We start from the raw sequence: 21,505 nt of genomic DNA, 5'->3' as shown, positions 1-21,505 counted from the left end.
GATGCAGCCACTTGAGGAACGGGTCTCGCTCCCCTGCTGACCCTTGCATGACTTAGAAATCTGGTGGCATTTGCTTTCCTGTCTCTGAGCCTCCGCTGGCCACGCACAATGCACTGGGAGGCTGGGGGAAAGCCTACCCCCAACGGCAGTGGGTGTTTAGAAACTAGGAGTTCAAAGTCAGGGGCATCTCTAGCTTTGCTGGTGCACCTACTTCACACTCTTCACGTTCACATCTGCTGAGCCTTTGGACCCATGGCCGTGTGAATTGGTGGGGAGACAGCATTACTCCCGTTTGATCAGTAAAGAAACCGAGGTCATGACTTGTAGGGCTGAGGAATAGCTAACGCTGTGCAGGCATGGGTGTCAAATGTTCCTGCACGCTCCTAGGAAGGTTGAGGGCTGCCAGAGCCTGGGTGGGTGTTAGGGGGCTAAGCAGCCTTAGACAATGCTCTTGTGTAAAATCGCAGCCTGGCTGAAGGGGAGCGAGAGAATGTGTGTGTTGAAGGCCTGGTCCTGGTCCTTTCTGCCTCCCGTGTTTCACAATGGGGCTGCCTCAGAGTCAGGACTCTCCTGATGCGCCATCGGGAGAGTTTCCATTTCCTGTGGCCCAGCCTGTCCCTGGTCCTGGGCCCCAGGTTGGAGGATGGGAGGTTTTCCTAACCACCCCCCCACCCCAGCACCCCTCACCTCAGCCCAGCCTCTCTGTGCGAGGAGGGCTCACTCTACTTTTCCGTACCTTCAGCACAAAACAGCTCTGTGTTGCTTCACCCTGGTTATGCCCCAGTCAGCCGGGGATGGGAGACGGGTGGGGGCCTGTCCCCACAGGGTGGAAAAGCTGAGGCGGCTGTGCCTTTTTTTTTTTTTTTTTTGTGGTACACGGGCTTCTCGCTGTTGTGGCCTCTCCCGTTGCAGAGCACAGGCTCCGGACGTGCAGGCTCAGTGGCCATGGCTCACGGGCCCAGCCGCTCCGCGGCATGTGGGAACTTCCCAGACCGGGGCACGAACTCCTGTCCCCTGCATCGGCAGGGGGACTCTCAACCACTGCGCCACCAGGGAAGCCCTGGCTGTGCCTTTGTGCTTTTGTGACAGCGAAGGCAGGGGAGGCGGGTGGGGGGCACCGGTTGCATGTATCAGGCTCTGTTCCTTTCCCACTGTATTTGGGGATCCCCTTTGTATCTCATCCCTGTGACCTCCAGATAGGGGCCTTGGTGGCCAGAGCCCCTGGTGCAACTGGTGTGGTGAGAGGTCTGTGTCCGGCTGTCTGGGGCTCGGGGAGTCTGCACCTTAGGGCACAACCCCCCTTGCATCTGGCCGAGTGACGTTCACAGTTGTCACCATCGTGGTCTGTCTTGGCTCTTGTCTCTAGTTGTGACTCAGTCTTCCAGTGGCGAGATTTGATCTGGGACTTGATCTGCCATTGAGGCAGAAGGCTCCCCACCCTGCACACAGTACCATCCACCCCAAAATGCCTGTGCCAGTTCGCTGGTCGTTTCTTGTACAATTTATTCCAGAGACGATGGAGACCAGCTGTTGTCCGTCTCCAGCTGGAGACTGAACCAAAGGAAATGGGCTTGGACTGCAGCCGCGAGTATTTAGGTTAGAGTCAGACAATAAGGAAGGGTTTTGTGACAGGTGGTTGGCCCTCAGGAGGATCCTGCAGGGGGCTTCGTGGAGAGGCACGGGGCTTGGGTCATGCTTGGCGGCAGCAGGGCCAGGTTTGGGGGGAGCCGTGGTTTGTAATAAACAGGCCAGGAGGGTTACGTCACAGGCACGGCGAGACTCCGCTGCCGCCTCTCATGCAGGATGAACACCACCACCTAGTATCCCCCTGGCCTGTTTTCTTCTCTTTTTTTCTTTCTTTCTTCCCCGCCCCCCATTAGTGAAGAGGTTTACAGTTTAACCATCTGGTCGTCTTAAACAAATTATAATAAATGGGTAGACTTAATAATCCCTTATCATCAGAACCCTAACCTTCAAGGATAGGCAGTTATTACCCGAAGCTGCCAGCCATAGGTGAAGGGAGAGGGGAAGGAGCAGGTGGAGGGGTCCCTTTTTTGGGCCCTTGGGTGGAGACAGTTGGACGGTGGTCTGGGGTGCGGTCCTCTGCTGGGTAAGAGGTGAGGGTATTGGCCACATCCTTCTCCCAAGGGCGTGGGTATACCCGGATGGGATGAATGTGGTGAGGCTGCGGGCAGCTTTCATCCCGTGGAGGGGGAATCTGGGGGTGTCAGTTGCTGGAGAGCCTTGTCCTCAGGAACCCAGCAAGGGGGCCCAGGGGAGGCGTCTGTGTCCAGAGGAACAGGGCTGGCAGCTCCCAGGGCTCAGGAGAGCTTTATGGAACAGAGCGTCGTTTTTCCCCTCTGCTGGAGGAGCCACGAAGCAGCGGCATGCATGGGGCCCGGGGTGTGGGGCGGACCTGTGGCCCTCAACCCTGACACCCATCCTGGGCACCCCCTCTCACCGCCTGCCGGCCTCCTTCCTCAGGAATCCTGATGGTTCCAAAGTCTGCCGTGCAGCTGACTCACCAGGGCTAGGACCTCTGGTGACTCTGGCCTGGCAGACAGGTAGGGTGGGGTGAGGTGAGGAAAAGGCACTGGGCAGAGAAATACAAAGCCATCACCCCGGGTGGCCACACCTGCCAGGACTGCCCACCTCATCCAGCCAGAACCCATGTTAAATATAGCACCAGCACCCACCTTCACCCATCTTCGTGCCCCGGAAGGCGTGGTTGTGGAAGGCATACATCTCAGAGACTGAGTCGTCATTTGGCAAATATCGAGTACCTACTGGTGCCAGGTTCTGTTCTGGGAATGAGGGATGAGTGAAATCTCTGCCTTCAGAGCCCGTAGTCTGTTCGGGGGAGATAAATAGTAGGCCAGATAGCAGATACCTAATAGAATGTCATGGCGCGATAAGTACTGTCCCAAGCCCTGATCTTCCAGGTGGTGGTCGCCAGGAAGGAGGGCATTGCAGGTGACAACTGGCCAGCTCTGTATTCACAGCTCTGGAGGCCCTGTGCCCGGGCATAAACCCTCGGAGTGGAGGTGGCCTCCCCACCGCCCTGTTCTTCCCAGTTTACTTTTCCACCCAGTGCGCATCCTTTATGCCCAGCACCAAGCTGTGCATTGTTTCACGTAATCTGCACCCCAACCCAAGGAAGTCTTGGTACCCCCGCTTTCCAGAGACGGAAGGAGAAGCTCAGAGGGTGAGAGGACATGCTCCAGGTAACCTGCTGGTGGGCGATGGAGCCAGGAGTTGAACCCATGTGTGTCTGCTCCAAAGTCCAGGCCTTTCCCCCCTCTGCCCCCAGGCTGCCTGCAGAGGGTCCCAAACTTGACATGCGTGATTTTGCGGTGGATCAGCAGCTTGTGTCGTCCAGGCTAATGTGTGGGCGGGGGCTCTGGAGAATGGGAAGCAAGGTGGCACAGACAGGGTGGGGCTGCTGAGCTGTTGATGAATCTCCTTCAGGTCATCAGCCCAGGATGGGGAGATGGCAGGTCAGCAGTTCCTACGACCTCCTTTGTGGCCTGTTTGAGGGCTGTTTTTAGAAACCTTGAGGGGCTGGTGACTTCCCGTGTTTGCTCCTTCCACCCCACTATGAGGTTGGGGTAAACCTAAGGCATCTCTGGGTGAGGGGGGAGCACAAGCATACACGTTCATCCGAAATCATCTCAGGATTCGATCCACGGATGTGACTGAACACCCTTTTATATAGCTCTCCATCACCTGTCACGCGTGTCTGCCTCTCGCCCATCACTCACCTCCCCTGATCCACTTTGGTTGGCATTTCTGAGCCCTGTCCCAGGAGGGGGGATGGGTGGCTTGCTTGTTTGGTGCAAAGGGCCCTCAACTGAGAGTCAGGGGGCTTCCGGCTGGTTCTTCTCTGTGCTTTGTCATCAGCTTGCTGTGTGAGCTCTTCTGGGTCACTAGCCCTCTCTGATCAGTTCCCTCAGTTACAAAATGGGAATAACAATATCCATTTTGCTTGCCTTGCCCACAGGGTCTTGAGTCTCAAATGAACTTAGGGCCAGAGGAGTGGTAGGTGTGAAAGGTGCCTGATGAATGGGCTTTGGGCCAGGAGGAGGGAGCTGCTGGCTTTGCCCTCCTCAGCCTTGTTACAGAGGAGCTGAACAGGACCCAGAGAGGTTTGCTGGCTTGCCTGGAAAGGACAAGCCAGGAGCCGAATCCCCTGCATGGACCTCTCACTCCCTAGTGACCCATACCCCTATGGGGAAGGAGGGGGGTAATCTGCACACCTGGCATGTTTGAGGTGCCCTGGCTGAGTAATGTCCTGCCCTCGAGTTGTTGACCCACTGGTAGGAAGTTGTCTGTTGGCATCAAAGTAGAAAGATGTCAGATACTCCCAGGGTCTGGATTCTGGGGGCAGAGGAGGGGCCAGGTCATGAATCCAGGCCAAGCATCCCAGATAGGGAAGAGATACTAACACAAGGCCATGGGTCGGGCCACAGCCACCCAGAGCAGGGCAGTGGTTGTGAATTGGGGGTAGGGAAGCTGCAGGTGAAAGGTGCCCCTCTTGTCATTTAAGCCTCACTGCACGTTCCCCCTGCCCCAAGTACTTAAGAAGATGAAGCAGGGAGTGAATTTTCAGAACGTGGCTCCAGGGGGTTATCTGGTGTGTGTGTTTGGGTGGGAGGGGGCTCTTTCCTACTCCCCAGGGCCGGCTCTCAGGCAGCAGGACTGTGGAACCGGGACTGGGTCCTTGAGGTCCCCTGGGTCTGCACACAGGGATTTCCAGTCTCACTCATCAGCTCAGCCCTCCAGGTGCCTGAGAACACTTGCTGACGTCCCATCCTGAGCTCAGGCCCCAACAGCCCTTGTCTGTTTGTTTTAGCCAAACCCCGCTGCCCACCCGCTGGGGCAGCCAGTCCCTGCACTGCTCTGCCCTGGCCTCAGCTCTCATGGGAGGGGCGCCCAGCTGCCCCGGGGGAGGGGGGAGTGTTACCGTCCCAGCCTGAGAACAATGGGGGCAGGGTCACCTGCCTTGTTTTCATTGTCCCTCCTGAGTGCAGGCAGGGCTCCCGGGCCTGAGAAAGTCGGAAACCCAGAGGTTTCTGCTGAAAACGCTCTCACCTCTGGCACGGGCTTTCCCCATGAGCGTGGGACCTCGCAGCACCTCTGAGCTCTGCAAAGGCTGCTGAGAGATGGCCCAGGAGGGGAAGCCCAAGGGTGGACTGGAGGACAGTCATCCATCCATGGCTGCTGTGCTGACCCCTGGGGTGGGGCTGGACTAGGCCTTCCCCCTAACAAGGAGTGAGGGTAGTTCGGGTCCGGGTCAGTGGTTTTGAAATCGGCTGTACGTAATATTAGAGTCACCTGGGGCAGCTTTTAAGCATCCAAGTTCCCAGTCCACACCCCAGGCCATTTCTGTCTGAATCTGCGGGTAGGACCCAGGCATGAGTATTTCCCCAGGCTCCCCCTGGGTGATCTCCACGTGCAACCAAGTTAAGAAGCAGTACTGTAGGGACCCCTCAAGCGTGCGTTGAGGGTGAGGGTGGGATACCACTTTCCACCTTGCCTGATGAGGGTGTGTGGGTTTCTGGGGTTGGGGGGATTGTATTTTGAACACCAGGCGCGTCCTCTGGCTGGCTGCTTCCTCCCTGGGCTGAGGGAGGGCAGCCTGGCCAGCACCGGGCAGGTTACTTTAGGGACCAAGGCGAAGTGAGGCGCCTTCCTCATCCTGCAGTGGGATCTGGGAGGGGATGAGGAATAGGGCTCGCTTCTGACTCGGGCAGCCCGGCTTGCGGGGGCTCAGGAAGAGCTGGAGCTGGTGGCCAGTGAGCTGAGTCCTGAGAATGAAAATGTATTTTCTCGAATGTGCTGTGGATTTTCCTGGAGCTTGGGAGGTGCTGAACTGGGCCCTGAAGTCATGGTTCTAGGCAGAGGAAAATGTGAATTGTCCCCAGACAGGGGGACCCCTGTAGTCATAGGCCAACTTCCTCATTTTACAGAGAAGTCATGTTGGCAGATGTCAAGGGTACCTGGAGAGTCTCGGTAAGCAACCTGAGCTGAACCCGGGTCTTCCTAGTTGTACATTGACTTCCTAGCGTACCAACCAAGGCTCCAACAATTTGTCTTTCCTTCGTTCAGCTAAAAACATTATAAATATCCGGGTAGGCATTGGAGCAAAACTGAAAACGCAGATAAGCAAAACAGAAGTCTGCAAAGTCCACATTACAAGAGCCCAGGTCTGGTTGTAACTGAGATGAGGTGTGGCCCTGCCCCCAGGTCCCTGCACCTGACCCGCAGACACCTGCTCCCCGCCTGGGAGAGACAGGGCCCGGGTGAGCCAGGCCTGCAGCTGGTGTAGGTGTCAGGGTGGCACCATTGGGCCCTCGCCAGTGCCCTGCTCGTAAACTGGGCCTGCCCTCCGAGCCACACCTGGTCACCTGGGCTGCAGGGAGAGGGCGGGAGGAATACCGAGGATGCCTTCTCCCTGCCCGTGCATCCGCATCCTCCCTCCTGGACGGGGAGCTGGAAGGCTGAGCCCGGCACCCACACCCATCACCCCCACTTAGGCAGCGGTGAGGGGATGAATCACCTGTGGAGCTTGTTAGCCACTCGGCGCCCAGGTCCACTGCACAGAGTAGCTGCAAGTGAGGCCCAGGCATTGTATTTATTTAAACTCCCAGGTGGTTCCATTGGGCAGCTGGGAATGAGAGCGGCTGCCTCAGGGACTGGGTGGTATCCAAGGTCTCTGAGCCTCAGTTTAGCATCTGGAAACAATTCCGATGCCCCTCCCCCGCCCCCACTTTAGGAAGGTTTGAGAAGCTGAGTCAGCGTGAGAGAGGGAGAGTGAGAGGAGTGAAGATAATTGAGGGCTTAGATAATAGTCTTCAGTCCTCGAATTCGTCTTGGGAATAAGAGAGGTAACAGGTGCTCACCTTCTTGCCAAGGCACTTTGGGTCTGCCAACGGTCCCCGAAAGACGGTCAGAGGGAGGGCTGGCCAAACAGCTGGACAAGTGAGCTCTACCCACTAGCCCCCTGCCTGCCCATTCCCCCTCCTTACACTGCGGCAGGGAGCCCCAGTACATGGGACCTGGGACCCTCCCCTGCCCCCTTTATGTGTTCATCAGTTCCGTGGTGTTAAAGAATGTCAAAAACATTGTTCTGAACAAGCCCAAACTCTAAATATATTTGCCTGAAAAGTGCCTGCGTTAGGTTTACTAATCTCCACTTCTGTCTGTTCTGTTCAGAAGCGCCCCCAACTCCCTTGGCCCCCTACCCTGAGGAGGTTCTTTGTTAGGTAACAGATGGACGTACAGACAGATGTGGACACACAGGAAGGAAGAGCCCAGCCCAGAGAGCAGGGGGGTGGATGGGCATTTGGCTGCCCTGTGAAGCTGGGGGCAGCTTGGCGGGGGCTTCAGGACTGGGGTTCAGAGAAGCCACCACGCCTGGCCTTGGCCTCACCTGAGAGCGCAGCGTGAGGACCAGCGTGTGGCCTTGCTCCCTCCACAGCCGGCCTGCCTTGCTTGGCTGTGCGGGAAACCGGCCAGGGTGGCGGGGAGCCTCTGGCGGGCAGAGGTCTGGAGAGATGGGCCTTCTGACGGATGGGGTGGCACATCCTGGGTGTGCCTCTGCCACCTCAGGGGGAGCCTTAACACACACCCCCGACCCTAAGGTCCCCCGACTAGCTGTCTGGGGGCCCAGGAGCACCTACCTGCTGAGCCTCGGTGTCCCTGTTCTCACCCAGGCTTGTCCTGCAGGTGCAGAGAAGTAAACCCCTCGACCTTTGATTTACCTTTGGGGACAAGCGGTCTTCCCCCCCCGGGGTGTCGAGTCACCACTGGGTCTGGTTTCCTCATGACACTGACTGCAGGTGCGTTCATTCAGCGCTTCCAGCGTCCTAGGTGCTTTTCATATGTTTGGGGTAGGTGCTCTTTTTGGCAGACGTAGCAGCTAAGGCTGATAGGCTGTTATTTACCCAGAGACTTGGTGCCAGCAATTGAGAGAGGACCACCCCCCACCCAAGTCACACCCAGGTCAGCCCCACATTTCCGTGAGTTCCTCCCAGGAGAGGGCCAGGTCTGGTTCGACAGAGAGGCCTGTCGCCCCCCCTTTATATTCCTTTCGCTGCTCTCCACACGTCCACAGCCCCTTAGGAGAGTTTCCGGAGGGGGCAGGCCTCCCCTTCCTGCAGGAAGGACAGTCCCTCCAGTCACCCCAGGGACTCTCCCAGCCCCACTGCCACCCGCTCTGCCCTCTTGGACGAGGGGGCTTTTGTTTGCCTGCCTCACCTCACCCCTTCCCAGCCCCTGACCCCCAGGACCTTCAGCCCCCTGCCCTCTGTTCTTGCAGCCTGCTGACCACACCCTTCCCTCCCCCCCGACACGTTGGATGCTGTTGGTTCCAGCAGCCCTGCACTCACCCCCTGACCCCGCCAGCCACACTCTTACTGGGGTCTGACTGTGCTTCCCGCCCTCTTGCTGCTTGTTGCTGCCCCTTGTTGCTGATGAATTTATTAAAGCCCTGCTCCTTGTTGCTGATGAATTTATTAATCAGTTCGTTTACTCACTTCTTTAACAAATGTTTGTTGAGCACCTACTATGTGCCAGGCCGTGTCCTCGGCTCTGGGGATACCGCAGATAAAAGTCCTGCGCTCGTGGAGCTTACCTTCTGGGGGGTGGTCTCTGCATTCCCATGGATGTTTCCCTTGCGTTTGCCTGGTTGTGTTCTAGAGACCCGGCTTCACTTCTGTAGCTGAGAAGCCCACCCTGCACCCCCTGTCCCCTCTCCCCAGCTGTGGACAGCACAGGGGTTAAGAGCCAGACTGCCTGGGTTCACACTCCGGCTCCACCACTGCCTAGCAAGTTACTTAGTTAGCCTCTGTGCCTCATTTTCCTCAGCTGTAAATGGAGGTGAGCGTACCTACATTACAAGGTTGTAAAGACTCAACAAGCTGAGTGATTTTTTTGTTTCTGTTTTTGTTTTTTTTTTGCGGTACGCGGGCCTCTCACTGTTGTGGCCTCTCCCGTTGCGGAGCACAGGCTCTGGACGCTCAGGCTCAGTGGCCATGGCTCATGGGCCCAGCCGCTCCGCGGCACGTGGGATCTTCCCAGACCGGGGCACGAACCCGTGTCCTCTGCATCGGCAGGCAGACTCTCAACCACTGCGCCACCAGGGAAGCCCAAGCAGAGTAATTTAAAGTGCTCTGATTGGTGCCTGTCATAAAATAGGTGCTCAAATATATCAGCTACCATTCAAATAGAAACTATCATCTATGAAATGAGGAGTAATCAACGATGCCCTGCCCACCTCCCAAAGTGGCTGGGAGGGCCAGGTAAGAGGGACATTAAAGCTTCTTCCTACTCCGCCAAGCACCGTGCACACATGACATTGGTCTCATTCCCCTTCCAGGCCGGAGGGACCAAGTGAGCGGAGGCGGAATGAATTAGGGATGGATGTAGCCAAGGATGGTGAGGGACGTCCGCTTGTGTACCTTGACGCAGCGCGGATCCAGTGGAGGCTGGCATCCAGGGCATCCTTGAGGCCGATCCTACATGAAGGGGCCCTTGTGACCTGAGCGTGAGGTCTGCCGCGAGAGCTGGAGGCAGGCAGGGCGGTGGCCCTGTGGGTGCCCCTAGCTGCTGTCCACAGGCAGGCTGCCACCTGGACTTGTTTTCCCCACTGGCCTGATGAAGGCAAAGGCCCGACCTCAGCCCCGCTGCCCGTGTCTGCAGGTGGGCACCAGGTACGGGATGTACCCTCCCTGCAACACTGCAGAATGAATCTCCAGGATGGGGAGGCCTGGCACTGCCTCTGCACAGGAAACCCCGGACCCCTGGGGGATGAGGCACCGTGGGGAACCCCGATTGCATGGACAACGAGATTCTGGGAGGGTGGTGTCTGGGGCAGCATGTTGCCTGAAGCCACAGGCAGGGGCGGGAATGTCTCCTCCCGGAGGGCTCAGGTCCGAGTGGATTGGGCTGGTTTTAGGGCACTGTTTTTCCAGGTGGTGCGAAGGGGTGGAGGTATGCACTGGCCTCCTTCCTGTGGCCTGTGTGGGACAGGGGTGGGGCACCAGCGGCCAGGGCCCAGGTGGGGCAGCCTCTACTCCTGGCTTCCTTGCTTTTAGCATCCCGACCTCAGGCTACTTTCTTAACTTCTCAGCCTTAAATCCTCGTTTGCAGAAGGGAAAAGACTATGGTGTCTTCCCAGCAGGATTCTTTCCTCCTTCAAGATGAGCTGAAGGCACATAAAGTGCTCAGCGCGTTTGGTGCATAGTAACCTCTCAGTAAATCACAGCCGCTTTACTATGAGGGTGACAGGCGGGGAGGAGAGCTCTATTCCATCCTCAAACCAGAGCCGGGCCTGGGCTGTGTGCGGCATCCCCCCTCTCCCATCACTCTCCAGGGATGTGTGGAAAATGAAGATATTGTCTTGTGTGAATTTGGAAGCCAAGTTAAGGAATCCTGTGAGTGAACAGGGGCCGTCTCCTCCTGAGAAAGCTGTTTCCCTAACCCCGGGGGACGGGATGCTGTGTCCAGTGGCTCCCCCTCACCCAGGGATGGCCTCAGTCCTGAGTCAAGCCCCTGTGTTCTGGGGGACCTCTCTACCGGCCAGTGGGACCCTGACCCTGACCGTAACCAGTGAGGCGTTCCGACTGAAGCCACAGCAACCCGGGGTGGGCGCAGGGAGCAGGCAGCCCAAGTCCACATGCAGACCTCTGCTCCCCGAACCTAGCTTTCCTCCTTTGTCAAGTGATGCCTGGCAGAATCGCAGGAAGAGCCCGTTAGGGAATATATAGAAAAGCCCCAACAAGAGGCGTCTGACGCACAGCAGCACTAAAATCCTGCCTGTCTCCCCAGCATTGGGATGGAGCCAAGCTGATTCCCAGGCCAGCTGCTTGGGACCCGTGGGCAGAGAGAAGGCAACAACAGGGGTGCTGGGGCCGTCCACGGACGGGGAGAGCAGCGAAGGGAGAGAGGTGGGGAGCCGGGCTGACTTGCAAGAGACAGTCTAGAACCTGGCCCAGTTCTGCCAGTTAACCTCTCAGCCACAGTCTCCTGACCTGACCAGTGGATATAACTACCGCCACTGGCCTGTTGTAAGGGTGAGTGGTGCTTCTGGCCCTGGAGGGCTTAGGGCCCTTCAGAATGTCCCCTTTGCCTGCCCCCCCTCTGGGTGACCATGGAGAGATAACGGAGGTCAGGGGGACAGCTCATGGGGCTGTGGCTCCCTGATAATCCAGGGCAGAGGCTGGGTCTGAGGGCTGTGCCCCAAAGGACACACCATTGGTGGGGTGGAAGAGCAGGAAGCCAGCTTTTCTACTGCAAAGCTCCCAACCATAATGCCCTCTTCGGTTACCCTGTTTTGCCAGTTCTTAACGTTTGTTGTCTCCTTAGCCCTTACTAAGTGATTCCCAAGTCGCAGATCACCTTTGGCAATCCATCCAGTGTTATCTCAGTGGGGGCAGCGTGGACGTGGCGTGTGGGGCTGTCCTGTGGGTGGCAGGGCATCTCACCTCTCTGGTCCCTGCTCCCCTCATGTCAGGAGCACCCCCAGCATCCACTAGAGTAGATGTGTGGGAGGACAGGGCTTGCGTCCCTTCACTGCTCTCTCTCTGGTGCCCGGAACAGTGCCTGGCACATACAAGGCACATACTCAGGCAGCATTTCCAAACACTTCCAGAGGGTGCTACCACCCCAGTTGAGAACCCCTGTTCCAGTCACACCTTCACCATCGCTGATGTGTGCTGGTCTCCCTGCGTCTAAACACTTTCCATTATCGGAGATGGATGACTGCCAAGGGCAGTCCATTCTGAGGTAGCTCGTTATCCGAAAAAGCCACCCCCGTTCCCTTGGGCACCTTGGCCCACTGGTTAACATATCATGAAGTCCGACACCCAAGAATGGAACAGAGTGCCCCCCATGTGGCCTGACCTGCAGAGGACAATGGGCTCGTTGCCTCCCAGCCCTGAAAAGATAAGGCATTGACACTGCCTGAGATTGTATTTACTTTTCTTTTGGCAGCCATACCAGTGTTTGTTGGCTTGTGGTCAGCTGAAACCCAAGGACTTTCCCCTTCAACCCTGTATGGGTCAGTGCCTTCTCACCCAAAGTGTAAGACATGAAAAATTTAAAAGACAGCCCTATCTTGTTAGTTTGGGCCCATTTTTCCAGTCCAGATGATTTTGAGTCCCAAACTGCCGTTGGCAGTGTGTTAGCTATCTTCCCATCCCAGCCTTGTCCCAGTTTTGCATCCTTTGCAGATTAAACTGGTCAGCCATCTTTGTCCTTACTGTGTTGTAGATTAAAAGACTGAAGAGGCCTGGCCTTTGGCATGATAATGGAGACCTCAGGCCAGGTGGATAATGATCAGTACTTCTTGGGGTTGTTCATCTGCCTTTACGTGGACCCGGATTAACCCCGGTTCCTCCCTACATTTCTCTGTCTTGTCCACGAGAAATATCTTTAAGCCCATCTGTTCAGTTGCCTTGCTGCTATCCAGATTGACTGCATTCCACTGAACTTCAAGGCTTTGCAGCCTCTTTGGAATGGGAGATGCACTTAGCTGAGCATGACTTGCTCTGGTGAACCTGTGCTAAGTAGCTTCCAGTGCCCACCACTTCCTCTTTGAATATGCCAAATGTTCTACTGTTTCCAAAGAAGAGTCAGCAAGAGTTCAGGTTTGAGTTTCTAGAATCCACCCTTTTCGTTCGTATGAGAAGGCGGGGGTAGGGTGGCGGGGGGCAACTTGTCTTCTGACATCTTTCCTGTTCCTCCGGGATTCCATGGGGATGACCAGGGGTGGTGCCCCAGTCCCATGATTTCCTGGTCAGTTGTCATCCGTCTTGGGCTGTGCTTCCTGACAATGCTGCACTAACCCCCCCATCCCCCCCCCCGAAGATGGATATCTGAGATAACAAAGGCTGCGGCCAAAGGGAGCTGAGCAGTTCTGCTTTCCCTGCCATCTGTTTAACATTAACATCCAGGGCCCTGGGACTTTTCATTCTCCTGTTTCGAACGTGGATTTCATGGTTTAGAAAACCTTTTGGGTGGACCTCCAACAGGATAGACCTGTTGGCCTCTTTGTATCTGAACGTCCTGGTGCTTTTGCGTGGAAGTGGCCCGGCCGGCTTGGCGGCCGCTCTCTGAGGGCAGGTGAAGGCAGCCGTCCACACTTCCCACTTTGCAGAGAGATGCTCAGGAAATAGCAGGGGGAGGCAGGGCGGTGAGCCCTGTGGTTTGACGGCCTGTCAGATGAGCACGTCATCATGGAAAATTCCTTACAAAGTCTGCAGATCCGTTTACACAGGCCTGCCGCTGCAAACTGCACATTCCTTCAGGACAACCCACCCTTCCCTCTTTTCTCACCAAACTTCAGTTGTGCCGCAGGGAGAATTCCGCTTTTTCCATCTCCCTCCTGCTTCCATCCTTCACTCCTCTGTCTTTTCTCGGTCCTAGGCTTGATTTTTAGAGGGAATTTGGCTGAGTTTCTGGTTTCTGAGCTGGTCCATCCTGGGGCTCTCCTAGGGGGCAGGGGCAGGACCCCAAATGGAGAGTGGATCCTGGCCCCTCCTCGGGAGCCACCTTCTGAGGTCCGGGTCCTGCCCGTGGTGGGTGTGGGTGAAGGGAGGTTGCACTGGAGGATGGGGTACAGGCAGGGCCTGGGCGGCGAGCAGGTTTGGCCACTGTCTGTGTTCCTGGAACAAATAAGGAAGGCCTCTCTGGGGGCCTCCCAGTGCACTTCCCCAGGTGACCTCTCACCTGCTGCCCCCCACAGTTGCTGGGAGCTCCGTGGGGACTGATAGCATGAATTTGAGTCACCCTGAAAAGTACACACCACCTTCTGATGACCTGTCCTGGCCCGAACCTTGAAGTTGCTCAGCCCAGGGCAGAGAGAAAGGGATCCAGAGAAGGGAGGGAAGGGGGAGCTTGTAGGGGGAAGAGGACAGAGTCCCAGGCATGGGAGAAAGGAGGCCAGCTGTGTCCGCCCTCGGAGGACAGACCCAAGAGCTTACCGGGCTGACCTTAGCAGGTGTCCTGACAGTGGGGGTGAAAGGCATGTCGGGTGTGGGGGGTGGTCCCTCCCAGGCCAACCCTGCAGTAGAATGCTTTTCCAGAGGTCCTCCCGTTTGTCTGCATCACATCTGCCTTCTTTCAGAGGCAGAAGAGTCTGCTGCGGTTCTCAAACTGTGGTCCCGGGACCACAACATCAGCATCACCTGGAACCTTGTTAGAAATGCACACTCTCTGACTACCTCCCAGACCTACTGAATCAACCTCTGGAGGTGGGGCCCAGCAGGCTGTACTTAAGAAGTCCTCCAGGTGATTCTAGTAAGTTTGAGAAGCACTGGCTCAGTGAGAGAAGGCACTTTGGAGCCGGATTGCCGGAGTTCATATTCTTACCAGCTGTGTGACCTTGGGCAAATCACTTAACCTCTCTGATCCTCTATAAAATGTTTCACCACCTATAAATTGGAGACAGTAACTGTCACTTTGTTATTGTGATACTTAAATAAGAACGCTTATAAGGAGGTTCATAAAGTGTCGACCTCTTCTCTGACCTTCATTGTGTCTCTCTTTTCAGATAGTATCTGATGCTGCAGGACAGGGCGTGGCCATCACAGGGAACCAGACCTTCAACAACTGGAACTGGCCCAACGCAATGATTTTTGCAGCCACGGTCATTACCACCATCGGTAAGTCTTCTGGGACCTTCAGGATGCCTACTTCCACGTCCAAGCTTCCCGGAATCTTGTAAGAGTCCAGCTCTGGTCACATGGCCTTGTCAAGGTTAAAATCAGGCCAGCTGCACTCTGTCCTTTTGACACGTCCCTGGAGATTTACTAAGTCCCTGGTGACTGGCCATGCGTAGGAGACTGTTTCCTAGAAGTCCTGACCTGAGCTCTTGGAGTAGAAACGACACAGCTTGACAGCCAGAGGTTGAGCAGGTTGCTCACTGCACAAATGCACCCCGTGCTTATTCACCAGTCTGGGTGTCTGTTCTGGTCATCTATGATTGCATCACCAACCACCTCAGAAGTTAGTGGCTTAAAAGACAAATTATTATTATTGTCGGCCATTCTGTGAGTTGACGGGGTTTGGCTGATTGGTTCTTGCTTGAGGTCTCTGATGCCATGGTAGTTGGAGTGGCTGGGGCCGTGGTCATCCAAAAGCCCAGTTGGCTGGAAGTCCAAGATGGCTTCTTCTATCACATGTTTGGTAGTTGATGCTGGCTGTTGCTGGGGATGATTGGGCATCTCACAGTATGGCAGCTGGGTTTCAAGAGGGACACTCCCCAAAGTGAGCATTTCAGGAGATCAAGGGGAGAAGCAACAAGGCTTCTGATAAGGACTTAACTGACTCAGGGTCCCTTCTGCCACATTCCACGAACAGGTCACTAAAGCCCAGATTCAGAGGGAGGGGAATTAGAGGCCAGCTTGATGTGAGCATAAGAAGAGACGGAATTACGGATCGCCGTCTTTGGAGACCATCTACCACAGTGCTTCTTGGGTGTCTACCCAGAGAAACTACTAACTTGTGCCTTGTAACTTGCGCAAGCGTGCCATACGGACTCGTGGAGGGCTTGCTAATGGTGGAGGCTTAGTCCGCCTTCAGAGAGCTCCCAGTCTGATGGAGGAGACATAGCCCATACCATCATAATTGCTATAAATGATCATGATCATAGCATGGTCAAGGGAAATTTCATTTCTGAAGCCTTGATATTAATCAGTGTCAAGTGATCTTAGGGAATGGGCTTTCCTCAGGCTGGGTGTGGGGCAGGGGCGGTGGAGGCAGGTGCCACTCCGAGTCTGGGTCCATAACCCCCGCTGTGGCTCTGTTGGCCTCACTCTCTTCTTTTTCCTCAGGCTATGGCAACGTGGCCCCCAAGACCCCCGCCGGGCGCCTCTTCTGTGTCTTCTATGGTCTCTTTGGGGTGCCACTCTGTCTGACATGGATCAGTGCCCTGGGCAAGTTCTTCGGGGGACGTGCCAAGAGGCTGGGCCAGTTCCTCACCAAGAGAGGCGTGAGCCTGGTATGTCCCCAACCCTAGGTCCTGGGCAGAGACAGGGGGACCCTGGCAGGTGATGGGGGGGGGGTTGGGAAGGATCCAAGAATTGGACAGAAGTGTCAGGACAGATGGCAAGGGAGCAGTTTCAGAGCCCGCTGCCCTCCCGGGTGAGGCTGGGAGCATCATCACCACGCCCCTCCCCTGGGCAGTGAGCTTCCCATGCCTGGCGCCCAACCGGCCTCACCTCTGGCTGCCTCCTCGGCCCTCTGGGTGCTCTGCTGGGTTCCCCCCGGTCTCCACTGCCGTCTGACTTGGTCTCCCTACCCTTCGCCCTCAGCGCAAGGCGCAGATCACATGCACGGCCATCTTCATCCTGTGGGGCGTGCTGGTCCACCTGGTGATCCCACCCTTCGTGTTCATGGTGACAGAGGAGTGGGACTACATCGAGGGCCTCTACTACTCCTTCATCACCATCTCCACCATCGGTTTCGGCGACTTCGTGGCCGGTGAGTCCTGCCCCTTGCCTCTGCCTCCACACCCTGTCTTTCTCTGCTTCTCCTCCAAGTTCAATTCAGCTGACCTTTACTGGGGGCCCTGGTAGGCGTCCAGTGTCCTGGGCCTCCACCCAGTGGGATCCTGCCAGTTGCAAGAGGAAACCAAGGCACAGAGTAATTGCAGACGTTTTCTATTTCTCTTTCTTGGAACGTGGCTTTTCCCTCCTTCTTCTCTGTTCGTGTTTGGCGTCTGGTCTCTTCTTCTCTTCTCCCGCCGTCTCCTGAGCTTAGGTGCTTAGGTGCTTAGGTGCACTGGGGGTAGAGCCTTCTGCCTGCAGGGTCCACGTCACAGCTGCCTCCTCCCATCACTCCCGGGTGCTGAGGGGGCTGTGCTGGATGCTTGGCTCGGAGGCCAGAAACTTTGCTCTTGCCACTGGCAGCTTAAAGACCAGAGGGGCCTTTCCCCCAAGCTGTTCTGCTCCCTCGGCCCCGGACCCTCCCTCCCTCCCACTCCTCCCCTACTTAATCCCGACAGGCGATAAGATTCTTTGGCCCCTTTGTCTGTCGGCTCCAGCCACTCATGTCCTTGCGCCTGTGGCCTGCACAGCATCTTGGTTCTTAATCTTCCTGACACCCCGTTTGGCTGCACTGGCCCAGTGGCTGCTCCCTCAGTGCCTGCTGCCCTGCCCAGCTGGCCTCCACCTCTGCTCCAGGACCTCCGATCTCTCCCCTCCCCCTTCCTAGGGCCAGGGCCAGGTCACTACCCTCCTGCCCCATTGTAAGGGGAGACTCGGAATGCTGGGAGGGGGAGGCCGAGTGGGTGGGAGAAGCAGGAAAGAGAGGCCTGAACACTCCACTGACCCTGGCAGATCTGAGCCTGCTGTCTTGGGAGATAAATTTAGACGGAGGCACAACCCTGCCATTGTCTAGCTGTTGGGGCCCAGAGCAGGCTAAGGAGGAGCCTTCGTATCATGGAAGCACAGAAGGGTGTTTAATCATACTTTCTCAGCTCCAGCAAGACACCAAACCACTGCCTCAGTTTCCCCATCTGTAAAGTTGGTTAAAAAAAAAAAAGTAACGGTGCGTACCTCACAGGGTTTTGGACAATCAAATGAGTTGCTATTCATGAGTGCAGTGGGTAGGGCCCGGCTATATTAGTGTGCCCTGGTTGTCATCATAACCTGCTTATGACCGGAGTCCTGAGCAAGATTGACAGCACCTCCTGGCTGCAAGGGAGACAGCCCCTGCCTTCAGACTCCCTCCAGTCTGATGAGGGGGTTATAGTCCTTGCTCTGGAGGTGGCCCCCTTCCTCCTGTTCCTTTTCCAAGTTTCTCCCAGTCTCAGGGCAGGAAGGGGGGACACAGGATATGTAATAATATGGATCAACATGCCTGGAAGTGTAAAGTGAAATCTCCGTGATCCTGGAGGGTAGGGGAGTGACCAGAGCTGTGCAGGGTGACCTGGGAGGGCTCCCTGGAGCAGGTGTCTGGAGCCTGGCCACGGAAGTGGGGGTGTGGAGAGGGCAGAGCCCTCCAGGCCATAGGAGGAACCAGTAGGAGGAGGGTAGATACAGGAAGTCAGGAGGCAGGCCAGACGTCACCAGAAGGAGAATCAAGGCTGTCCAGGATACTTCCTGCCAGGACCAGTGCTCTTGGACATCCCAGGCCCAACTCTCAGCCTCACTTATATTAAATTAGTGAGTCCATCCCCAGCAGGAGGGTGCCAGCTGCCCTGTCACTTAATTTCTATCCAGGTTTTAACTGAACTGTAACACGTACACCCAAAAAGTACACAAAGCAGCCAAGTGTCAGTGTCCGTGAATCATTGAAAGGCCAACATTCATGGCTTAGTTCCTGACCTGAGTCCTGGCTCCATCACTAGCCTCCCCAGAGCCCCTCCCCCTTGAAGCTCCCACACCCCAGGGAGCCACTCTCCTGACATTTGATAGTTGAGGAAGCTCAGCCTGGGGTCTGGGACAGGCACATGAGTGACCAGGCCAGGGTTCTCAGGACGATGGGGTGTCTGGCTTCTAGCACAGGCCTCCTTTCTTTCTTGGTGCTTCCGCATCGGTGTTCTGTGTTCTTGCGCTGTGTCCACTTTCAGGTGACACGGCTTTTGGCCTTTGTGTGTTTCCGGGTCCCCGCTGGCCCTTTCCTGACCCTCTGGGCTTCCTGACCCGTCCTCAGGTGTGAACCCCAGCGCCAACTACCACGCCCTATACCGCTACTTCGTGGAGCTCTGGATCTACCTGGGGCTGGCCTGGCTCTCCCTCTTTGTCAACTGGAAGGTGAGCATGTTTGTGGAGGTGCACAAGGCCATTAAGAAGCGGCGGCGGCGCCGGAAGGAGTCCTTCGAGAGCTCCCCACACTCCAGGAAGGCCCTGCAGGTGGCAGGGGGTGCAGCGTCCAAGGACGTCAACATCTTCAGTTTTCTGTCGAAAAAGGAGGAGACTTACAACGATCTCATCAAGCAGATCGGGAAGAAGGCAATGAAGACGGGCGGGGGTGGGGAGCGGGTCCCAGGGCCGGCCCTGGGGCCCCAGGGGGGTGGGCTGACAGCCCTGCCCACCTCCCTGACCCCCTTGGTGGTCTACTCCAAGAACCGGGTGCCCAGCTTGGAAGAGGTGTCCCAGACGCTGAGGAGCAAAGGCCATGTGTCTCGGCCGCCTGGCGAGGAGGCCGGGGCGGGGCCCCCCGAGGAGGGCTCCCCGACCTCTGAGGTGTTCATTAACCAGCTGGACCGCATTAGCGAGGAGGGCGAGCCGTGGGACGCCCAGGACTACCACCCGCTCATCTTCCAGAATGTCAGCATCACCTTTGTGAACGAGGAGGCCGGCCTCTCGGACGAGGACACCTCCAAATCCTCACTGGAGGACAACCTAGCTGGGGAGGAGAGGCCCCAGGAGGGGGCCACGGCCGAGGTGCCCCTGAACCTGGGCGAGTTCCCCTCGTCGGATGAGTCCACCTTCACCAGCACTGAGTCAGAACTCTCTGTGCCTTACGAACAGCTTATGAACGAGTACAACAAGGCAAACTGCCCCAAAGGCACGTGAGGTGGGGCCGGCTCCCCACCCCACCTTCCATGGCTTCTCTTCTCCTCAACCTGGGGTGTCCTACTGTGGCTGGGACCCTGGCCCCTGGTGGGGGGGTGGTGGCCCTGGAACTGGGAGTAGGGGGCCAGGGGCCTTCCTCACCTTCATCCCCTGCAGCTAGATGCTACCGGTCAGACATGGTGCACCCAGGACAGGGCCTCTGTTCATCAGCGGAATGGGCACCCTGGCAGCGGGAGGCATCTGTCCTGAGCATGGTTGGGGGATCTGGCGGTTCATGGACACGTGGGCTGGCAGGACTGATCCTGGGGAGGCCTGCACCTGCGTGGGTCGTTGCCCAGTCATTCGGTTAAGACTGTCTCACGGTTCTTAGGTCGGGGGCCTCGGCCGTTTGAGTTCACCAGTATTAACAGGTTCCTGTGCACCCAGCACTGAGCCAGGCATTTCAGAGAGAGGGTGAGGGTGGTGTAAGACCCTGGTGGGGTTGGGGGCTGGGCACTTCAGCACCTCAGCAGTAGTGAGGCCCCACCTGGGGCACGTGTTTAACCGTCCCCCAGTCCCACCTCGTCCGCCTGGCTGTCGCCCGTACTGCAGACCTCAGTAGGGTGGAGGCCATCTGGGGAAGGGGAGCTAACGGGCAGGTGCTGAAACACTCCCGTTACGGGGGACCCAGAGTAAGTCTCAGGTGTGGCCCAGCATCCCAGCCCTTCTGTGGACTTACTGGGATGGAGCCCAGCCCAGAGTCCGGTTCCCTGTCCCAGACACCCTTTGGCCAAGCAATGGCAGGCGCGGGCTTCTGCCTCCCAGGAAGCGGTGGCAGAACGAGAGGCTGGGGATCCTGGAGCTGGCAGCCGGGGAGCTGCAGGAGTGGGCTCAGGTCCGGCTCATCCTGCCTCCACCCTTCCGTCCCGTGACCTCACCGCTCCCCAGATCACTCTTGGCTCACAAGTGGGGAATGTCCAAATATGTGAATCAACCTCCTCCCTCCAGCTGCTGTTTGGTGTGTGTGTGTGTCTATGTCCGTCTGTCTGTCTGTGTAAGAAAGAAAGGATTTGCAATGGGAGGAGCAAAAGATAATGTGAAACTGCAGACGGACTGTTTCTGGTGAGGGGCTGGCAGAGTTCTTGGGTGCTTCGTCAGGTGCACCCTTGGGCCAGCCCACTCTGCCCTGCATGTTTTGTTTTGTTATTTTTTAAATGAATTGCTGTTGTTGTTTTTTTATCTCATTGGCTTCAGAGCCAGAGGGGAGAAAAGGTGCAAGAGTGGGGTCCCAAGGATCGGGATGTCCAGTGTTCACTCTCCTATCCCCCAATCCAGTTGGGCCTTTCTCGGTGACTTCAGCCAAGGTCATGGTATCAGAGTTGGGGAGGAGCATTGGTCTCAGGTGACTGGATGCTGGGCAGGAGGTGCCACCCAGACACGCTCTCTGCCTCTCAACCCCCTCCCCAATACGCAGGACCAAAGAGGGCCAGAACCCCACCCATCCCCACTTAGCCTATAACCCAGGGGTGTGATGGCCCAGCATCAGGGTGGGAAGGAGCGGCCTTCTGTTTTTCTGTGAAATGTTTTAACGAGCTCGTCTTAGTTTTCCTGACCCCACTTGGCTGGGGTGTTGCTGACTGTCCTGGAATCACACACACTGTATGTACATACTGGCGATGATGTCAAATGTAATTTATTTTAACATTTTTACAATAAAACATGAGATGGACAAGCCAGTCTGATGCGTGCTATTGCGGGGTGGGGGGAGAGGGGCTGGGGGCAAGATGGGGGGGCAGTCTGGGAGGACTGAGGACAGCCTGAGAGTCAAGGGGAGAACTGGGGTGATCTGGAAGGGACAAAAAAAATGAAAGAGGTGGGGAGGTGGAGAAGGGGCCGGCTACATAAGATGTGGTCAGGGCGGGCTTCTAGGAGGAGGTGAGAGTTAACAGGTTGGAATGAGGACAGGGGAGAGGAGTGGGGGGACCGTGGCTAGCAGCTCA

The 21,505-nt window shown here is 56.7% G+C and overlaps 1 protein-coding gene across 3 annotated transcripts in view; it reads left to right on the top strand.

Annotated features, from left to right (window-relative positions):
* KCNK5 (potassium two pore domain channel subfamily K member 5) overlaps positions 1–21,229 on the top strand; it is a 37,280-nt gene extending 16,051 nt beyond the window's left edge. For 2 of the 3 annotated variants that reach the window (XM_081246760.1, XM_081246761.1), the window contains exons 2-5: positions 14,555–14,666; positions 15,837–16,003; positions 16,317–16,485; positions 18,661–21,229. In XM_081246760.1, the coding sequence (XP_081102886.1) occupies positions 14,555–14,666; positions 15,837–16,003; positions 16,317–16,485; positions 18,661–19,526 (1,314 nt within the window). In that variant the 3' untranslated portion in view covers positions 19,527–21,229. Of the gene's footprint in view, positions 1–14,232; positions 14,302–14,554; positions 14,667–15,836; positions 16,004–16,316; positions 16,486–18,660 lie in introns of those variants that run through there. The other variant, XM_081246762.1, reaches the window with a different exon arrangement.
* Positions 21,230–21,505: the final 276 nt, after the last annotated feature.

This window comes from Mesoplodon bidens (genome assembly GCF_964165515.1).
Source record: "Mesoplodon bidens genome assembly, chromosome: 10".
Taxonomy (NCBI): Eukaryota; Metazoa; Chordata; class Mammalia; order Artiodactyla; family Ziphiidae; genus Mesoplodon; species Mesoplodon bidens.
Note: the sequence above shows the minus strand (reverse complement) of the source record. Positions and strands in the feature narration are given on the sequence as shown.